General features: G+C 48.3%; 1 protein-coding gene across 4 annotated transcripts in view; it reads right to left on the bottom strand.

Annotated features, from left to right (window-relative positions):
* Positions 1 to 350: 350 nt before the first annotated feature.
* The window catches only part of PDZD11 (PDZ domain containing 11), a 175,416-nt gene continuing 155,658 nt past the window's right edge, over positions 351 to 20,108 (bottom strand). For all 4 annotated transcript variants that reach the window (XM_069612454.1, XM_069612456.1, XM_069612455.1 and 1 more), the window contains one exon: positions 351 to 810. In XM_069612454.1, coding sequence (XP_069468555.1) covers positions 776 to 810 — 35 coding nt within the window. In that variant the 3' untranslated portion in view covers positions 351 to 775. The remainder of the gene's footprint in view (positions 811 to 20,108) is intronic.

Below are 20,108 nucleotides of genomic sequence, written 5' to 3'. Positions count from 1 at the left end.
AACACGGATATCCAGGAGTCAGGCCTTAGAAGTCGGACTACCTTAAGACAAATACCTACTTACATCACACAGTAGGGTGTCTGGGAAATACCATACCTGAATAACCCCAGGGATATTGCTCCAAGAGCAAACCAATCCTCACGAAACATCCTTTCACCTTTGTTGCAGCCAACAGTGCAAGGAGTCACTGAAATTGTGAATGTAGCACACTACAAGACGAGCAGTTATAGTGCAAGGCAGCTCCAGGATTCCATTCCTCTTCAGCTCAGGCTATTGTGGTGCTAAACATGCCCAAGTACGTGGCAAACTTTCAGATCAGCTACAAACGGAGAAGGGACTTGCACACCTACTTTAGTTTGTTCACATAGTGCTTTAATTTAAATAAGAGTGGAATGATACCAAATGGGTATAAAAGGGAAAATGGGAGAAGACCTAAGTGAACACCACAACAAGAGCAGACAGGAAAAACTTCAAAAACATTTTATAGAAAAAAATGTGAAGTTGTTTTAAAAAGATAGGATCCTTGGCCTTTACCTCAAAGCGAGGCGGATGGTTTGCTCTGAAGGACCTTGGTGAGGGAAAGGTGCGGATTAATAGAAGGAACAGACGCTCTGCCTCTCCAAGCACAAAAGGATGCTGTCTGGGAAATAAATATGTGCAATGTGGCAGTGTTGGAGAAGTAGTCTGATGGAAGTGAGGCTCGGGTTGGGTGGGTGATGGGAGGTCAGGAGGCTTGGATGAACAGGCAGTTGATAGCGGGGGCCTGCGGAGGGGTTTAGTGTACCGTCCTCTCCTTCTGGCGTTGGTAATCTGAAAGAAAAAAATAGGGAAATTAAGCATGTGTTAATATGAGGCTAAGCAGGGAAGCACTATGGTTAGTGTTACTGCATTTTCATTTTACTTTTTTTGCATGCGACAAATCCAGATGAGGCAAACACTCATCTCATTAAGGAAATGAAAATGATACGCATACAACTAGCAGGATGGAGGGGGAAATAAATAGTCGACATGTGTACAAGCTAGTTTGATTATTTATAATGCGCACCAGACCCAAAGGTAACAGCAGAGACCTCTGTACTCTTAGTCCATAGTGGCTCTTCCTTCAGACTGATTGTATGTCGTGCTGGTAGGCAGCGGTTACAGGAGAACTGTGCAACACCCCTTCCATGTTCAGCACCAACATCTGTAGTAGCTGCCCCGTACCTCGGTTGTCGCCATTCATAGTAAACGTTGATAGAAGGTTGACCAAGTACTAGAAGAACAATTCACTAAGGGGGGTAATTTTTGATTACTCCCTTGTGGGTAGGGCATTGTAACATGATGCTTGCCCGAGTGGTTTCTGCGCATGCGTTAGGATGGTAGGAGAACAGACCAACTAGGAGGAGAGGTCTCTGGAAAAGCCAAGTTTATAACGCTTTCCTGAACTTGGCATGGGAGGGTTCATGGATGAGTTGACAGAACAGAGGTCAGCAGTCGGGGAGCAAAGTAAGAAATGTGTTTTGCCCATCTTAGTCTTTGTAACAACACGTTCATAATAAAACATGTTTAACAGTTAAGCCTTCTGAGCATACAATCTTGGGCCTAAACAAAACTATAAGCACAATGTGACAGCATGCCATCTGCGAAAACATGCAATCCCAAGGTTTTTGCTACACAAAATGATGGTGGTTTTCTCTCTCAGGAAGGGAGATCCGCTAAACAGGCCTCACTTTCCAATGGCCCATGATAAAAAGTATAGTGCACACATACTACTGAGCTTTGTCTACTGACTCCAACCAATGCAGTGTGTAACATGCCTTCCTGAAATAGCTTGCTGAACTCAAATTAATTAAAGCAGCCATGGGCTGCATTTAAAAGTGTGCATTCATGACCCGACTACTTTTAATTGCATATATTCATGGCCTGGTGGTAGTACTTTAGTGAAATATAAAATTACCTCATGTCAGCTATAGTACTTGTTTTGCTGTGACCCTTACAGCTGCAGAGCCATTTGTGTATTATGTCTGGCCTGGGAGCCACCCCCATAGCTGATATTGGGCTTGGTCAAAATGCCCATTTGTTCTCTGCTGGGCAAGCTCTACACCTTTCCTGGGAAAGCAGAACATACCTTTTCAGGGGTGGGGTAGGAGCGGGACGCTTCAAAGGGGCACCTGCAACATAATGAAGTAGTCACACCAGGGAGATAATTACTGGGGGCAAAGTAGAAGTTAAGTACAGTGTAGGTCTGGAAGTGAACCTACACACTGAAGAAGGGTATAGCCATTTTAGATAGGCTCAACCCCACTTCATTCCTGCGACCCCCCTTTCTCCGTAATTCCTTCTTAATAGGCACTTTTGGGGCAGACATCAGAACGAAAACCCCTTGTTCAAGAACCAAGGATTGGCTTCTTACAGAAGGTTGGAATGGACCAATCACTGTGGCAAACTTTCTATATGGTGGCGACACCCCCAATCCCTGCCCTTATTTAAACCATCTTCAGAATTCTCTTGAAGAATTATCTCTGAAGAATACATCAATGGAACCTTGTTGGTTTAAATGCTGCCCAAACTCCCATCCATTGTTTGAAAACAAAGACCTATAAGGAGAGTGTAGACATTTACGCTAACCACTTCAGAAAAACATATCAATCAACCTGCTGGTGTAGAAGGCCTGATTGCTGCTGGACACTGGTACCAAGGACTCTGCTTGCTGAAGCTGCTGCCCTGCAAGTGTCCCTGGCAACTATATTAGCTGGAACGGGTGGTGGAGTAGATTTTCCTTCTTGAGTGAAATTCTCTCCACCCGTGAGACACCCCCTCCCCCAACACTTTTTACTGCACCTTTTTCCACATTCAAGCATTCTTTTACTCTGATCTGGGGAACACTTTTTATCTCTTTTTGGTATATTATTTTGGAATCATGCTTTCGTCCATCTTTTCTGGCATCTAGCTTTTAGAGTAGCACACAGTACTTTGCAGTGTTACTGGAAGCTCCTTCCAACTCCCACAGTAATGTTTCTTTATTTTCCTTTGGTTAACATGCAGTTACCAAGGCAGGGGATACTTTTTATCCTAGCTGTGTTGTTTTGCAAGATCAGCACACCCCACCTTACGTGGACTGCTGAAGGGAAACATTGCCTCCCTTCTCTCACTTCTCCAGTAACTTTTTGGTTACTGTGACAAGTCCCTCTTTTCAGGCTGGTGGCAGTGTACCTTTTACACAAAATTTTGTGAACTTTTATGGCAGGCTGTTATCGCGGCTGCTGTAGGGGACACAAGGGTCACCAGTGACCCAAAATGATGGCTGTACTTGTCTAAGCACTGAACAAGATAGCTTGTCCTTTCTTAGGTCTTCTTCTACCTGCCTGGGTGGGGGAGGTTCCTCTAGTTTCTTTGTTGTTGCCAGACTTCCCTGGGAAATGTCCGCAAAGGGTCTTTGAGTGACTGGCAGGGCAGAAAGTGGGGAGGGTCAACCGAAACATCCCCAGTCCTTTGTCCTGCAGGGTGTATGTGAGAGAAACCAGTTATGACTGGGAGGCTGGCTGTCCCCATTGTACAGCCATCCATAAGTTTTGAATGCTGCATGGAATATGTTTGATGGGCACAGTCAGTGTCCCGGCATACATTCCGAGGAGCGCAGAGCAGAAACTCAGTCGACCACTGGAACAGAATAATCCGAAGAAGATGCACAAAGGAAGAAGACGCCAGCCACTTCCAGCGACTGCCAGAGCCCGCTGAGTAACTGCTGCTGTCCCGACCTGCACTTCTGAGCGATAAAAAAGAGGCGAACGAAGAAGACTTCCTCCCTTGGACTGGTGGACCTAACCAGTTCTGAAGACTAACTTTTTTTGCATACTCCCTCAAAGACCTGCGACACGGCCTGCAAGTCGCGAATACCCGTGGTCATGTGCCATTGTGCTGTGCATCGTCTTCCGAAGAACAAAATTGCATGGAACTGTATAGGCATCTTTCTTGACCTGCAGAGACTCAGACCAGCTCCCCAAAGTCCCCTCACACAACATGTCACCAAAGCCAAGAGAGCAGGGACAGGGTCTGCAGTCACCTCACTGCTGGAATCATCCTGCAACAACGACTTCATTTAAAAAGGTACTGTCCCGCTGCTTGCAACCCTTACCTGGAGCTTTACTTGCTGATCCTGCATTCCTAGGGCTGCAGATAGCTGTACATCTCGTACCCCTCCAGAGCTCCCAGAGAGATACATTGGGGGGCCCAACCCATTGTACTCTAATCCTGCCTTATGACAATGCTCCTTGAGGCAACCATAGAAGGGAACATCCTGATTCCCCTGCTTAAAACAAACTAACTTTACCTACCTGCAAATCCAGAAGAGATCCTGCTGGACTCTGCTACTTTTAAACCTTAAACATGGTATCCTGCGTATCCTGCTCAACTCCTAACCTCTGGTGGCCTAGTGCCCTCTGAACATTGCGAGACTCTCCTAAAACAGGGTTGGACTCTTTAAGACAGGCTGGAACTAAGGTATTGAAAGTACAATAAGTTGGAAAGGTTTGCATACATGTTTCAGATGTTTTTACTAAGAGATGTACTACTGTAAAAGTTATTCTAAGTATTATACCCCCGGTCTATCCCCTTAAGAATCTTGCAATTGTGTTCTACATTATTCTAGTGATGTTTTAGAATTACCCTAAGAATATTTAACAGTGTGCCTTCTTGTATATATAAATAAATGGCTCTGTTTATATAACCAAGTGCATCTGTGTTTTCCTGAATGAGTGTATGCTCCGCGTTCTTTGTACCTTCTTACAGCCCTCCTAGACTAAGCCTGGATGCTTAGCCATCCTACCAAACCTGTGTGTGGTTCAAGGCAAACCCAAGAGTTAGGCTACCCACTACCCAGACCTATAGCCTGTACATCCAAAGTGGGCATTTCTATGTTCGACAACAGACAGAAACTTGTGTAAAGCTCCATAAAAAAAGGGCAAAAGATAAACGTACCTTTCCTCATTGACCCCGTGATGGCGCCACAGCATGGCATGGGCTAACGAAGCAGCCATTGGATTTCTCTGCAATTTCAAATCATTTTTAGTGGCTGTGTCTGGTCGAAACAATTTTGAAAAACTGCAAGGACTGAATGGACCCGTCATTGAAACGCACTTAGCTCCAAACCACTTTGAACACTTACACATTATGCTGACTTGAACGTTGCCTGCCTGTCCCAAGCCTCTTCGAGCCACGAGTCATTGCCGCCTGGCGAGCCGCGACAGGTCATTGGGTGCAGTGGAGCCAGCTTACAGCTGGAATTCAATCTCTGCTTTCACACATCAAGACCTATTGTGCCTTCGGAAAATGCTGATTTGAACATTGCATGCCTTTCCCAACCTTCTTTGAGCCAATTGCTGTTGACGCTTGTTTAATTACACCGAGTTGCTGAATCCTGCGGAACCAGCTAGAAGTCTCAAACCCGCACTGCAAAATGCACATAACCCCAGTTTAAGAAGCCAATAAAATATAAATGTGTCTTTGTGTCCCCCGCCCCCCTGGCCTTGCTCCCTGGGGCGTAGTAACATTTAAGACCCGATTTTATGAGCTGAACACATATTCTTGAACTTGTTTGACTTTTCCAAAATGACTATTTCCTTCACAACCCTGTTCAATACACAGGAGGGGCGTTTTCTCCCAATTCTGCATTCACTATGCACCTCGGTACAGAGGTGGGTTGTTCGTGTTTTTAATAGTTTTTCTTTTCTTTTAGTTTAAGTAAAACCTTGTTTTTTATAGAAACTTGATAGGACTTTTATTTTGGTATCTACTGGATTATTGTTTGGTTGCTTTAATGCTTCAGCCCATGCTATCTTAAGTGGTGAAGGAGGTGCACCATTAATTTTGTGCACTTCCACCTCTATAACTGAGATTGCTCTATAAGTGAGATTGCTGCTGGTTCAGTAGTAGTGTTGGGTTGAAGCTCAGAGGCTATTGCTCATCCCTGTATTCTTACAAGGATGAATGCATTTCGTTACACACAGCTTGTCAAAAATGTGCACGGGCATATCTAACAGCCCAAGTGGTCGCTCGGCAGGTTACTACTTCAAGCAAAAAGCAAGCATGAAAAACCACACAGACTGCCTTGGTATCACTGAGTCAATATCCTTTAGATAAATTCTTCTAGACACGTATGGCTCCAAGATACAGTGAACATTCCATTGAGGCCTGGAGGTCCTAAAGACCTGCCTTCGAAGGGAAAGGGGAACCACAGGTCACAAACAATCTCTGGAGACCGTTCTAAAATTAAAAATATTCCTGAACGAGAATCTGGCATGCACATTGCAAAGGTTAATTTCTACCCAAGAAGAGAGATTTGGAATAACAAATGTAGGAAAATGGTATGATTCATATAAAAATATAATACTAAATGGAGAGCAAAAGGGCAAGGTGAGAGAATGAAGTGAACGTCTTTTAATTTGCATTTTAATTGTATTTATTGATCGCGGACCCAGCTTCAGGAAGCAATGGAGCACTTTATAATAATAAAGGGAAGAGCATTGTGAGGGAACCAGAGAAACCAGGGAGTGGAGACAATAACAGAGGAGAGGAGGGGTGGCAGCAATTTATCAGCAAGGGATCTAGAAGCAACTAGCGGAGGAACGATGGGGAATCAGATCACCCAGTCTTAGGTAGGGTGGGGGAGTTGATGGTGTGCAAACCTAGGTGTTCAGGAGGAGCCATTCCTTGAAGAGGAGGGTCCTGAGCTCCTGCTTGAACTGTAGAAGCAAGGGGGTGAGTCTGATGTTGATGTGGAGGAGGTTACAGAGTCTTGGGGCATTGACAGAGTAGGCCTGTCTTTTGGCTCTTTCCTTCCTGCACTGGTGGAGTTGGAAGCCTGCACATGTCCTTGCTTCTGGTGGATCGCAGGCCTCCAGAGATGCAGAGTTTCTCAGTGAGGTAGCTTGGGGACTTCAGGGTGACCACCTGATGCAGCAGCATTTGAAGAGGATATCGGCTTGCAGTGGGAGCCAGTGCAGTTCAGTGAGGGTTGGGTGATATGGTTGAATTCGGGAAGTGCTTTGAGAAGTCATGTTGCAGCATGCAGGACACATCTCAGGAGTGCCAGGGTAGTTGCCAGAAGACCTTCCAAAAGGGTACTGCTACCATCCAGGTGTGGGAAGACCAAGGCTTGAACAGCAGATCGGACGAGGGATTTTTCCTGAAATGGAAGGGCTCGATTTTCCATAGTAGGGAATGTTGGTAGCAAACCGTTTGTGTGTCATCTTTGCTATGTGCTGTCTGAAGGAGATGTGTCCGTTGATGTTGAACACAAGAGATTTGGTTCATGTGGCCAGCGGGGTGTGATACCCTCGAGGTGCATAGCAGAGAGCCAGATCTGTATTTCAGGGTGTTCATGTTGTTGGTCAGCAATAGGAATTCAGTCTTGGAGGGGTTGAGCTTGAGGTAAACACTAGACATCCACGACTGGATCTAAGAGAGGGAGGCCGTGAGCCTGTGAATGTCTTCGATGGAGGACACCTTGTAGGTAGAGCTGCATGTCATCTGCTTATTGGTGGATGTGGTGTGAAGTGAGGAGAGTTCCATGTCAAGACTGAAGATCACAGGGGAAAGGGACTTCACAGGCGATGGGTAGAGTTGGTGATCTGGAGGTATCCATTTGTACAAACTGGTGGTGATTAGCAAGGTACGATTTAAACCAGCTGAGGACCATGTCGCTGATCCATGCAGCAATGTAGATTGTCGGTGAGTGTCTGGTGGTTTACTGTGCTGAATGCTGCGGAGACGTCAAGGAAAACCAGGAGGCAAGGATTGCCCTCATCGAGGATTTTAAAGGCATCGTCTATCACCTTGATAATAGCAGTTTCTGTGCTACATCTGCGTCTGAAGCCAGATTGGTAGGCCTGAAGGAGGTTGTTGGCTTCGATGTGTTGGAGGAGTTGTGTGGCTACTGCTTTCTCAAAGATCTTACCTAGGAAGGGAAGATGGGCAATGGGGCGCTTGTTGCTGATGTCGTCGGGGTTTAGTGTTGGTTTCTTGAGAAGCAGGAGGATTAGTCCGATCTTGAGGGTAGAGGGGAAGATGCCTTGAGTTAGGGAGCTGTTGATGATTGTCAGGTAAGGGAGCAGTGCTTCAGTCGGAAGGGTCTTGAGTACGGAGGCAGGGAGGATGTTATCTTTGTACGATGTGGCCTTGAGGGATCCTAGGGCGGCAGTGAGGTCTTCCATAGTTAGTGTCTTGAAAGCTGTCCAGGAAGTTGTGGTTTTGTGTAGTGTGCTGTCAGTTGCAGCGTTAGTGTCCATGTGTTGCCGGATCATGCTGGTTTTGTTGATGAAGAAAGTTGACAGCAGGCAATTTTTCGGAGTGCAGTACGGGTGGGTCGGGGAGCAGTTGATGCAGTGCTGAGCAATTTTGAAGAGGGCTCTGCTTTCATTGTTGGCCTTGGCAGTAGTCATCAGTCGTTTGCATGTAGCACAGAGTTCAGTGAGCAGGACAATGTCAGATGCGCGGCAGGATTTTTGCCAAGCTTTTCTTGTTTTCTGATGGCATGTTGATTGAGTTTGATTTCTCAAGTATACCAGGATGTAGAAGGTTTAGGCATGAGGGTGTATTGCTTCACTGGTTCATGGCAGTTGATTTTGGTTGCGAGGGTGGTGTTTAGTTCTTGGAAAAGCGAGTCGCCGTCCTGGTTCATCAGAGATAGATCAGCCCATGTAAAGTGGAGTTTGATGAGGTCTTCCAAGAGAGCATCCACTGGGAAGCTCTTGAATGAATTTCCCTGACTAGTGTGACTAATGTCAACAGGTGATTGCCAGATGGTCTGATTAATTGAGCGGGATTGGGTTGCGTTGTTGAATACCACTTCTAATAATTAAGGTGTACAGACTTCCTGTGCAGGCATCCTGCAAGCGGCCGGATTGCGACCATGAAACCATATGGCCATGTCTTATGGGGCTAGTGCATTGGGCCCACAAAGAAGGCTGGAAAATACCTGGGGTTACGTGAGCTCATATTATAGGTATGGTTAGTCTCCTGAGATGGCATAGAAAGAGATTTTATGTATGTAAGCAAGTAGGGCGTGGCAGGAAGAGGTCAGAGTAGACCAAGCCTTTTACGTTACTTCTCGCGAATTGGTGTGAGGGGGATTTGCTCAACCCCAAGTGATGTGGATTCTACAGAAAAGGCACCCTTCACCGTATATGGGTAATTGGAGCAGATTTAGCAGAGACATGAACCTAGCTCTAAAGCCCAGGAATTGACCTTCTGCAGAGCCACATGAAGAGGGCTTGAACTCAACGTAGCAGGTTGGTACAATACTATCAAGGCTGCTTAGTAGAGCAATGGATAACAGAATTCCCATCAAATAAAGCATGTTCCCTCAGATTGGAAGTAGGGATTTCAGTAAATGATTTGCAAAGTATGGAAAGTGTTGCAAGCAGCGAGGAGGAACAATGCCAGTATTGGTCCAATGTGCTTCGCTTAGGCTTCCCGAGCACTCAAGGCAAGCAAGCACTGATGTAATTTACTGAGACAGACATAGAGCCTGAGCTAGACTGTAAAAGCCACAGAGTATAGGTGGTTGCAGTGTTAGTTTTAGGAGGAGACCTGCCCTGAGGGGCTGGTTTGGAAAAAACAGATCACCATGGGCCAAGGCCTACAGAAAAAAACTGTCCACTGTATGCCTGCTTCAGTGTAAAATTCTTTGAGCACAGTGCAGGGAGGTGGATGGTTAGGCGGATGCCGAAGATAACCACTCACCAGTGCAATCGTTAAAAGGAGCCTTGAAGCAGAGGAAACTCACCCATTAGTACTAGTAATCTTTAAGAGCTTTGGCTGACGGTAGACCCCCCCCCCCCATCTAATGTAAACTGGATAGGAGGCACCATTTCCATGTACGGGTCGGAAAGGGGTGAGGGGGAAGGGGAAGGGATAGACGGAAAGGCAGTCAGCTTCCCAAAATTGGGAATTGTGGAACTGGTACATTTTTAAACGGTTGACCTGTGGCATAGGCGAAAGCTCTGGCATAAGACGGCAAATGCCATAAGATACGAAAGTAAAAAAGGAAAACTTGAGCAGTATTTTCACAGGCAAGTACTGTTTAAGAAAAAACATAAGGATTGGGGAGTAACAAAGTTGTGGTGCGCAGAGCTTCCTCTAGTCACTGGTAGTCGACTGCAGCAGAAACACCACACGTGGTTCCCCTAGGTCCCTTGATCAAATGCTGGCAAAGTAATGTTGGTTGTGTAGATGTACAGCCCAGAAGACTTAGTGTTGAAATGTTCAATTCTTGAAAATTAGTACAAATCCCAAATCTATTCAAAAAGCAAAGTACAGCCATCCAATTGTGTGAATCGTGATTTATTCTTGTCACAGCCGACACGTGTTTCGACCATTCGGTCGTTCTCAAGGCTGTCATAAATATTTGTGATCGCAACATTTTCATATTTAACAGTAATATGTATATGTGTGAAATCGTGAAAGTTGCACAAAGAAGAAGAACCACAAGAGGTGGTTGAAAAGAAACAAAGTACAATCGCACAAAATACGTTTGTTCAACATGTCAAATCAAAAACCGGACAATTCAAATAACATCAAAAAAGGGTGTACATACGCGAAATCAAAATCGGAGACAGTCGGGAAGGGCAGGAGCAGTTACGTGGACTAAGAGGTATTTTTCTTTTTTTAAAAAAATATTTGTATTGCATTTCTTAAACATCAACAATAACAGACTGTCCCCGTCTTCCCATCCCTAAACCTCCCTCCTTCTCCCCCTCACCCTCCACTGGAGTCTCGGTCCTCAAGATCCTGGGCGCTGCTCGTTTTTATTTCATGCTATGTGAACAAATCCACTATTCGTATGTTGTGCGGGCACCACTGTTCCATGTAATCGCTTTGCAGGTACTCGAGCGTCATTCCCCAGTCTTTGGTGAACTTTTTGGCAGTTTCCTTGTAGATTATATGTAATCCGTTCCATTGCCAGATGGGACCAAACTCTCTGCAACCAGTCCAGGCTTGAGGGTGGTGTCTTTTGCTTCCATTTCTGGGCTATTGCTAGCCATGCTGCTATGAGGAGCCCCATGAAGTTCCTTTTCTGCGTGTTCGTCAATGTCTCGTCTCTGGGGTTCCACATGCCGCACATCCACACTTCTTCCCCCAGTTCGTCCGTTCCTTTGAACATCGCCTGCAACTAGGTTTTTACCTCTGTCCAATATTGTTGCAACTTCGGCCAGTCCCACCAAATATGTCTCCTGCTCCCCTCTGTGTCACACCCTCTTCAGCATTTATTCTGTATAGTGTGGTACATTATATGCAGTCTTTACAGGGTGTAGTGCCATTGAACCAGTATTTTCATCCACCCCTCCCTCGAGTGGATTGCTCTTATCCATTTTGGGATGCGTTGCCAGACATGTTCCCATTGGGATTTTGATATTACTCTTCCCAGCGTTGTTTCCCACTTCTTCATATATTGCCATTTGATTTCTTCCCCCGGGGCGTTTAGGAATTTGTATATGATTGATAGCAGTTTATTTGTGCTCGGATGCGTCATAATGAATGTTTCAAAAGGTGTAAGAGGTCTGGTTGCCGTATGGACCATTCGCCGGGAGGATAGCCAATGGTGGAGGTGGTCATACTTGAATCTGTCTTTTTCGGCTAAATCCAGTAGTTCTTGGCATTCCTCGAAAGATCTAATTTGTTGCTCATTGTACATATCTCCCACTTTCGTACAGTTTGCCTCCTCCCACTTTCTGTATGCTCCACGTTCCATCCCAGGTAGAAACTCTGGGATTTGGAACAGAGGCACAAAAGGGTGCCGGGTCTTGAGAGAATTCCCTTTTTTGTTGACCTATTCCAGATTTCCAGCGGAGTTTTCATGACTTCACTTATCTTTACATTTTGGTGCCTATGTTCCGCGCTGGTCCACAATAGGTGGCGTAGGCCAGTTCTTGCCACTGCTCTGTCCTGGGCTTCCCATATTTTGTTAGAGTCGTCTGGGATCTATTCCTTCAGGACCCATAATTGTGTCACCTCATAGTATGTCTTGAAATGTGGTAAAGCCATGCCACCCGACTGCTTCTGTGTGGGGAGTAGAAAGTTTGAATGTCTTGGGGTTTTCTTCTGCCATACATATGCCGACACTGCTTTCTGGAGAGTTTTGAAGAAGGTTGGAGGGAGTTGGATGGGGAGCGCCTGGAAGGCGTACAACAGTCTGGGTAGGACCGTCATCTTTATCACTGCGATACGGGTCCACCACGAGATCGACAGCAGGTTCCACCTCTCCAGGTCCTGTTTGGTCTTTTTCAGGAGGCGTGGGAAATTCGCCACATAAAAGGTAATTGATTTTGTTAGTCAAGGTCACTCCGAGGTATTTGACCCCTTCTTAAGCCACCCTTAGTTGTTGCACCTCTGCTTGTTTTATGTATTTCTTCCCTGTTTCCGGCTAGCGTTAGGAGTTTGGATTTATGTTTATTGATTTTTAGACCAGATATGGTGCCAAATTTCTCTATTTCTCGAATGAGGGAGGGTAGGGACTTCGCCGGATCTGATATTACCATCAGCTTGCCGTCAGCGTATGCCATCACTTTATGAGTTAGTCCTCCCATTAGTATTCCTTTTATGTCTGGGGCCTCTCTGACCCGTTCCAGGAGTGGCTCTAAGAAGATTGCAAATTAAAGTGGTGAGCGGGGACATCTCTGTTTGGTACCTCTCCTTATCTCAAATGTATCTGTTAATTCCCCATTTATTGCTATCCTGCCGGTCAGCGTATTATAGTTGGCTCGAATCCTCTTGATGTATTGGTCTCCGATGTCCATCTTCTCCAGCGTGCGGAAAAGCATCGACAACTCAACGCGCTCGAACGCCTTCTCCGTGTCTATCGCCAGTAATGCTGCTGGGGTTTGCGCATGTCCTACCTTTTCTATGATGTGGCTTGTCCTTCTGATGTTATCGTGGGTCATCCTATTGGGAATTAACCCCGATTGGTCTTGGTGGATAAAATGGGGTAATACCTTCGTAAGTCTGTTGGCCAGAATCTTGGTATATAACTTAGCGTCCAGATTTATAAGTGCAATCGGACGGTATGAGCTTGGGTTCTCCGGATCTTTTCCTCGTTTATGGAAGACCAGAATTTTTGATTCATTGCCTCTGTGATGTTGCCAGAGTCCATGAACGAGTTATATAGGTCTGTTAGTGTTGGGATCAGGTCGTTTGAATATGTTTTATAGAATATGGCAGTGTATCTGTCTGGTCCGGGGGCTTTGTTCTTCGGTAGATCCTGGATTGCCCTTGATGTCTCTTCCTCTGTGATAGGTTGGTCTAATTGCGATTTCTCTTCCTGTGTCTGTCGGGAGCGTAATGTCGCTCAGGTAGTTGGTTTGTTCGTTCTCTCCCGGGATATCGGATGCATATAGTTTTTGGAAGAACTGCTTGAAGATCCTTCCTATTTCGGTCGTCAAAGTGCTCTTCTGGCCATGTTCGTCGAGCATGGCTTTTATGGTTTGATCCTGTCTTTTTCCCTTTAGTTGTCTTACCAGCAATTTGTCTGCTTTATTTGCTTTTATGTAATATCAATGTCTCTGGTGTAGCAGTTGTCTCTCTGCCCTTTTTGTCCTGAGCGATTCCAGTTGACCCTGTATATGTCTGTACGCTCTCCAGTGGTCGAAGTGAGCGGGAGCGGTCGTGAGCAGTGCTCCTGTACTTTTTTAAATTACCTTTTACAGTGCCTATACTTTTATTTTAAAAAGAAACTGTTCTGGAATGGTTTCTTTTAAAAATAAAAGTCTAAGAAGAAGTTGAAACTTGCACTTTCAGTGCGCTGCACTGAACGTACACTTAAACAGCAGGTGCAAGTGTTTGGGGGTGTGTATTGTGTGTGAGAGGGGACGTGGTGATGGGGTTTGTGGGGAGTGGCTGCAGGCCAGCCGGGAACATAGTTCCACTACTTCGACCACTGCCGCTCTTTATTTTCTTGGAATGGTTGCTGGCCATTTCTTCCCGTATTTCTTCACATTTCGTTTCTAGGTCTGCTTCCCATTTGGAGCTTATTTTGTCTGTGCCTTGAGTGCTACTATGCGTCCCCGTATGACCGCTTGAGGGCCTCCCACAGGGTTGCTTTGGTTGTTCCCAGGGTGTTATCCTCCAGGTAGTCCTTTATGTGTTGTCTTATTTCTTCTCGCATGACTGGGTCCTGAAGTATTTCTCCCGGCAGAGTCCATCTCCAGAGGCTGGATTGCTTCCCTGTTATTAAGAGTGTCATCCATAAGGGGGGGCGTGATCTGAGAGTGATATGTTCCCTTTCTCTACCTCCCTTATCTTCCCCAGTAGGCATGCGGTGGACCAGATATAATCAATTCGCAAGCTTGTTCCATGCACGTGCGAGAAGAGAAGTATGTGTGTCCCTGTGACGGCCCTAGATTTTCCTCCAGACATCTACTAGGGCCATGTTGTCCATGGATCTTTGCAGGGCTTTTGAGGGAGCTCCCTGCCACCTGGAGGTCGGTGTGGTTCTGTTTTTACTTGGTTCCCATACCAAGCTAAAGTCTCCGGCCAAAATTGTTTCCGCCTTTGCGAAGGTTCCCAGCTTATCTAGGGTGTCCCTAAGGAACCCATCCTGCGCCGTATTGGGGGCGTATATCGTTGCCAGAGTCAGTGGTATTCCTTCTATTCGTACATTCGCAAACAAGTTTCTTCCATGTGGTATGCCGTCCTTTTATTGCTGTATTTTTTTTTGCAGGGATTTATTCCGCAGATTTTTTTTTCGAGAAGAAACTCAACGAATTTTTTGGGGGGTTAAAAAAAAATTATATAAATGGGTGTGGGTGTACAGGAATTAAAAAAAAAAAATGGAACGGGCGGTTTGAGGTGGTAACACCCCCCCCCAAAAAAAAAATCAAAAAAAAAAAATTTGATGAGTATTTTGCTAAAAAAAAAAAAAAAATCTGCGGTAAAAATCCCTGCATTGAAAAATCCGGCGATGAAATGACGTAGAACCCTTCCATGTTTGTCTGGGAGGGTGTTCATGATTTACACGTTCATGGTGTTTGCAAAGGCAATCAATACCCCTTCTTTTTTCGCTGTTATTTGCTTGAAGGACTCGATTGAATCCTTTTATGCGGGTCCTCCCTTTGTCCTGTTTCTTGATGTGGGTCTCCTGGAGCATGATTATGTCAAATCTTTCTTTATGTAGGAAGTGTTCAGTCTTCTTCCTTTTAACCGGGGGGAGTTCAATCCTCTAATGTTATATGTCAGGACTTTTATCCCCATCTTCTGGTTCTGGAGTGTTGCCCTTGCTGTTCCGCTTTCGTTCGTTTGCTTACCCCTTTTCGTCTCCAGTGGGTTCCCCCCCTTCCCCTATAACCCGTCTATGTTCCTCAACTTTCCTCCCCTCCCACCCCCCGCCCCCCATAAGGAACAAGTTACGTACCTGTAACTGTTGTTCTCCAGCATGGCATGGATTCACATGCTCATGAATATTCCTCGTCGTCAGGCTGGGAATCCTCGGTAAAGAAAAAATCAGTATCAGTTCGTTTCTGATCTGTCTTTCTTAGTAGTAACCAATCACTGATCTCTGGGTCATACTGCCCCCAGCCAATGACTGCCCTCCCCCTAAGCCTCGCCCCTGGCAGCCATCCTCAGATTTGGTAGCACGCCAAGTGGCAGTATGACCAAGTGAAGAGCCGCAGAGGGGTAGGTTGGAGGGTTCTCATGTGAATCCATACCAGACCAATGCTAGAGAACAACAGTTACAGGTAAGTAACTTGTTCCTTCTCCAGCATGGGGTCTGGCATGGATTCACATGCTCATGAATAAAAGAATACATAGCAGTATACACATGCACAACCACGGGAAGTGGCAACAGGCTCAACATTAAGCAATACAACAACTCAACATTAAGCATCTCTTACCTCCTCACCAGGCTCACCTTAAGCGAACAGGTTTGCCAGCACTGCTTGGCCGACCCTGGACTCCTCCCTGGAGTCCCGATCGACGCAGTAGAATGTTGTGAAGGTGTGCGTCGACCTCCACGTAGCAGCCCTGCAGATGTCCAGCAGGGGCACACCAGACAGGAACGCCGTGGTAGCAGCGATCGCTCTGGTCGAAAGGGCTCTCGGACGGCCGGGCAGCGGTCGGTTTGCCAACCGGTGACAATGCATGATGTAGCCGGAGAGCCATCTGGAAATGGAAGTCTTCGAGAGAGCCTTCCCTTGATTCACAGACCCAAAGTTCACAAACAGTTGTGACGTCTTCCGAAAACTCTTTGTGCGGTCCACGTAGAACTTCACCGCTCTAGCTACATCCAGCGAGTGCAAAGTCCTCTCGGCCGGCGTCGAAGGCAACGGGAAGAAAACTGGTAACACCAAGGGCTTGTTGATATGGAAGTCCGACGGCACCTTGGGCGTTCTCAGCACCACCCTCGTGTCATGAAAAATCAAGTATGGAGGCTTGCAAGATAGGGCCTGAATCTCTCCCACTCGTCGTGCAGAGATGATGGCCACGAGGAACGCTGTCTTCCATGACAGGAACTTCAAAGGCGCTGAATGCATAGGCTCGAATGGGACTCCCATGAGCCTGGTCAGCACTACATTAAGCTCCCACGCCGGGGCAGGAGCGTTCACCGGCGGGAATGATCGGAATAGTCCTTTCATAAATTCTTTCACCAGGCGATGAGACCACAAGGATGTCCGTCCCGTAGTCCTGGTATATCGGGAGATGGCAGCCAGATGTATTTTGATGGAGGCGTGAGCCAGTCCAGCCTTGGCCAACGACAGCAGGTACGGCAGCACTTGAGGGGCCGTAATTCGCAGAGGGTTAATCTTCTGTGCACGGTACCAGACAGAGAACCTCTTCCATTTATGACCGTAACACTTGAGAGTTGAGGACGCCCTGGCCTTTGCAAGAACCTCTCTGCAATCAGCCGGGATATTGTACCCTCCAAACTCTAGTGCTGCAGGAGCCAGGCCTGCAAGTTCAGCGACTGTGGGTCGTGGTGGAGAATGGCGCCTCCTTCTCTGGAGAGAAGACCCGCGTCCGCCGGCAGCCTGACTGGTGGGGACGTTGACAAGTCCAGAAGGTCTGGGAACCAGACCTGCCTCGGCCACGCCGATGCAACGAGGATCATCCTGCACCTGGACTTCTTGAGCTGGTTGATGAGGCGGAGCAGCAACGGCAAATGTGGGAACACGTATAGAAACAGGCCATTCCAAGGGAATGAGAAAGTATTGCCATGCTCCTCGGCTGTGGGAACCTGCTGGCGAACCTCTGGCACTTGGAGTTCGTCGCCGTCGCAAACAGGCCGATCTGGGGTTTGCCCCATCGTTGGAAGAGTCGATCCACTTGATCCTGGCGCAGTTCCCACTCATGGCACAAGTGCAGCTCCCTGCTTAGTGAGTCGGCGATGGTGTTTTTTATTCCTGCCAGGTGGAAGGGAACCAGAAACATCCCCTGGGCGACGGCCCAGTGCCACAGATCCTGGGCCTCCTTGGATAGGGCTGGGGATCTGGTACCCCCCTGCTTCCGTATGTAGAACATTGTGGTGCTGTTGTCGGTGAAGATCCACACCACTTTGTCCTTGAGGGACGGGAGGAGCTACTTGAGCGCCCAGAACACTGCTCGGAGCTCCAAGATGTTGATGTGAAGAGACCTCTCCTCGGGGAGCCAAAGGCCTCTTGCGTGGAGATCTCCGGTGTGGGCCCCCCAAACCTCCAGAGAGGCGTCCGTAGTCACAATCTCCTGAAACGCGGGGGTTTGAAAGTCCGTGCCCGTCGTGAGGTGAGCCCGGGTGGCCCAACATAGGATTCCCCGACGGAACTCCTCGTCGAGGGGTTCCTGTCCTCGAAGCAGCCCCTCACCTGAAGCCAGCGGGCGTCGAGGAACTCCTGTAGCGGACACATCCAAAGTCTGCAAAGGGGAACAAGGTAGATGCATGAGGACATCATCCCGAGCAGGGACTTGATGGACCTCACCCTGGCCACGTCCGTGGCCAACAGGCGCCGCACCTTGCCCAGGATGGTCTTGGTCCTCTCCTCTGAAGGTGGAATTCCAGCGAGTGCCCGTTGGCCAGGGTGTCAAACACCCAACGATCGGTGGAGATGGACTCCCACACTCTGACTAACTTCGTCAGCCGGCCTCCCACCGGGGTGCTTCGGTGGGGGCCCGACAATACGGCCGGGTCAGTCTTGCTTGGAAGCGGCCTTGCCCTCCTTGGCGACGACGAATGCGGGAACCACCTTGCTTGCCACGACCTCTGTAGGCCTCCTGGGAAGAGGAGCGGGCCGCCTGGCGGTAAGTGGAGGAGCCACCGCTGGATCCTTTGGAGGCACCCTGTCTGGCTCCGGGGCTCCGAAAGGACCGTCGCTGCTGCTGCACCCCAAGGGCCCGGGCCGTCTCCGAGTCGGGTGTCTAGTCAAATGGTCGACAGACAAATGGTCGACACAATTTGGTCAACAGGACAAATGATCGAATATATATATATATATATATATATATATATATTAGGTTTTAGTTTAGGGGAAAAAAGGGGTTTTTAGCAAAAAAACAAAACAAAAAAAAAGGGGGTTAGTGGGGGACCCCCCCCCCCCCAAAAAAAAAAAACATGTGAAAAAACTAAAATAAAAATTTCGATCATTTGACCTGTCGACCTTTTGGTGTCGACCATTTGTCCTGTCGGCCATTTAGATTCGACCAGTTGACCTACAACCTCCGAGTCGGTCTTGATGGCCTGTAGAGACTCATCCACCGCCTTACCAAAGAGGTTGTTGCCGTCGAACGGCATGTCCAACACTCTGGTCTGGACATCCTGGCGAAAGTCTGTCGCCTTGAGCCATCCTCGTCGTCGGAGGCAAACTCTGTTGCCCAGTTGGCGAAATCCAGTATCGGCAATGTCCGTCGCCACCGTTATGGTGTGATCCGACGCCACCTCGCCCTCCTGCAGAATTTCTAGGGCCTCTGCCCTTTTATCATCAGGCAGGAAATCTAGCAGGGGAGCTATCTTGAACCAGAGCTCCCTGCCGTAGTGGGCCACGATAGCGAAGGCATTGGCCGCCTGATTCGTCGTCCCATAGAGTCCAACTTCTTGCCCACGCTGTCCGGCGGGGAAGTGGAAGTTGAGGCCGCCGCCCCCGCTGCCTTCTTCTTAGCCGCTGCCAAGACGACCGAGTCCGGCGTGGGCTTTGCCCTGAGGCACAAGGGGGCGGCATCAGGGACTCGGTACTTCTTCTCGTACCTGTCCCTGTTGGCGGGTGTCGTGGCAGGGTTCTTGAGGACAGCAAGCCCCTCGTCCCAGATGTCGTCGAGTAAAGCACCGCGAGCACCGTCTTCCTCTTAGCCTCTCGTCGTTGGTACAGAAACCCCTCCTTTTTCTGTGCTTCAGGGTGGGAGGGCGGGGGGGGTGACGACGGGATGTCCGCTGTGTCATTGCCGCCGTCATCGTCCGTCCCCGTATCTGTCGCCGTATCCTCTCCCGGCGAGGGAGATGAGGGGTCCACCGGTCTCGCAGGCACGAAGGGTGGAGCGGGGTGGACTCTCCTCTGCTTGTTCGGAGGGCTTCCCGACGGGCCTGGTTCTGGCTCCTCCGTCGGGGTGCGTGGCAATCTCGTCCTTATCTCGGTACATAATGATTGGATTGCCAACAAAATGGCCGCCGAGCTTTCCTGCGGCTCGGGCAATGGCCGCATGGCCGCTCCACTGGGCCCTGTTCGTCATCTTCGATCACGTCAGCAGGGACCGTCCCCTGGGATCGAACCTTCTCGAACCCCTTGTTGAGGCCTATGGACCTTTCGTTGAGGCCCTTCTCGGTCTCCACCAGTTCCTCCTCACAGGCTGATTCCGAGTCTGTAATGGCCACCGCCACCCCCCTCCGGGTGGATCAAAGCCCTCACCACCTTAGGTGCGTCCTGGGCCTTCGCCTTGGGGGGATGGGGGAGGAGGGTCAGCGTTGGCTCATGGTCGAACGTGCCGGGGAAGTAGCGCCCTGCTTGGCAACCGAAGAGCCCGACCTTTCGGCGCTCCCGGAACCCACAGATTTGCGGTGCTTGGCCTTCTGTTGGACCCCCGTCACAGGGGCGCCCTCAAAGGACTAAGAAGCCCGCTCAGACTTCTTCGCCTTCTCACTTGCTGTGCCCTTCTCCTGCCAGGCGGCGAGGCGGGAACGA

Source organism: Ambystoma mexicanum, chromosome 5p, assembly GCF_040938575.1.
Source record: "Ambystoma mexicanum isolate Mex_15411 chromosome 5p, UKY_AmexF1_1, whole genome shotgun sequence".
Taxonomy (NCBI): Eukaryota; Metazoa; Chordata; class Amphibia; order Caudata; family Ambystomatidae; genus Ambystoma; species Ambystoma mexicanum.
The sequence above is the reverse complement of the archived record's forward strand: the minus strand, read 5'-3'. Positions and strand labels throughout refer to the sequence as shown.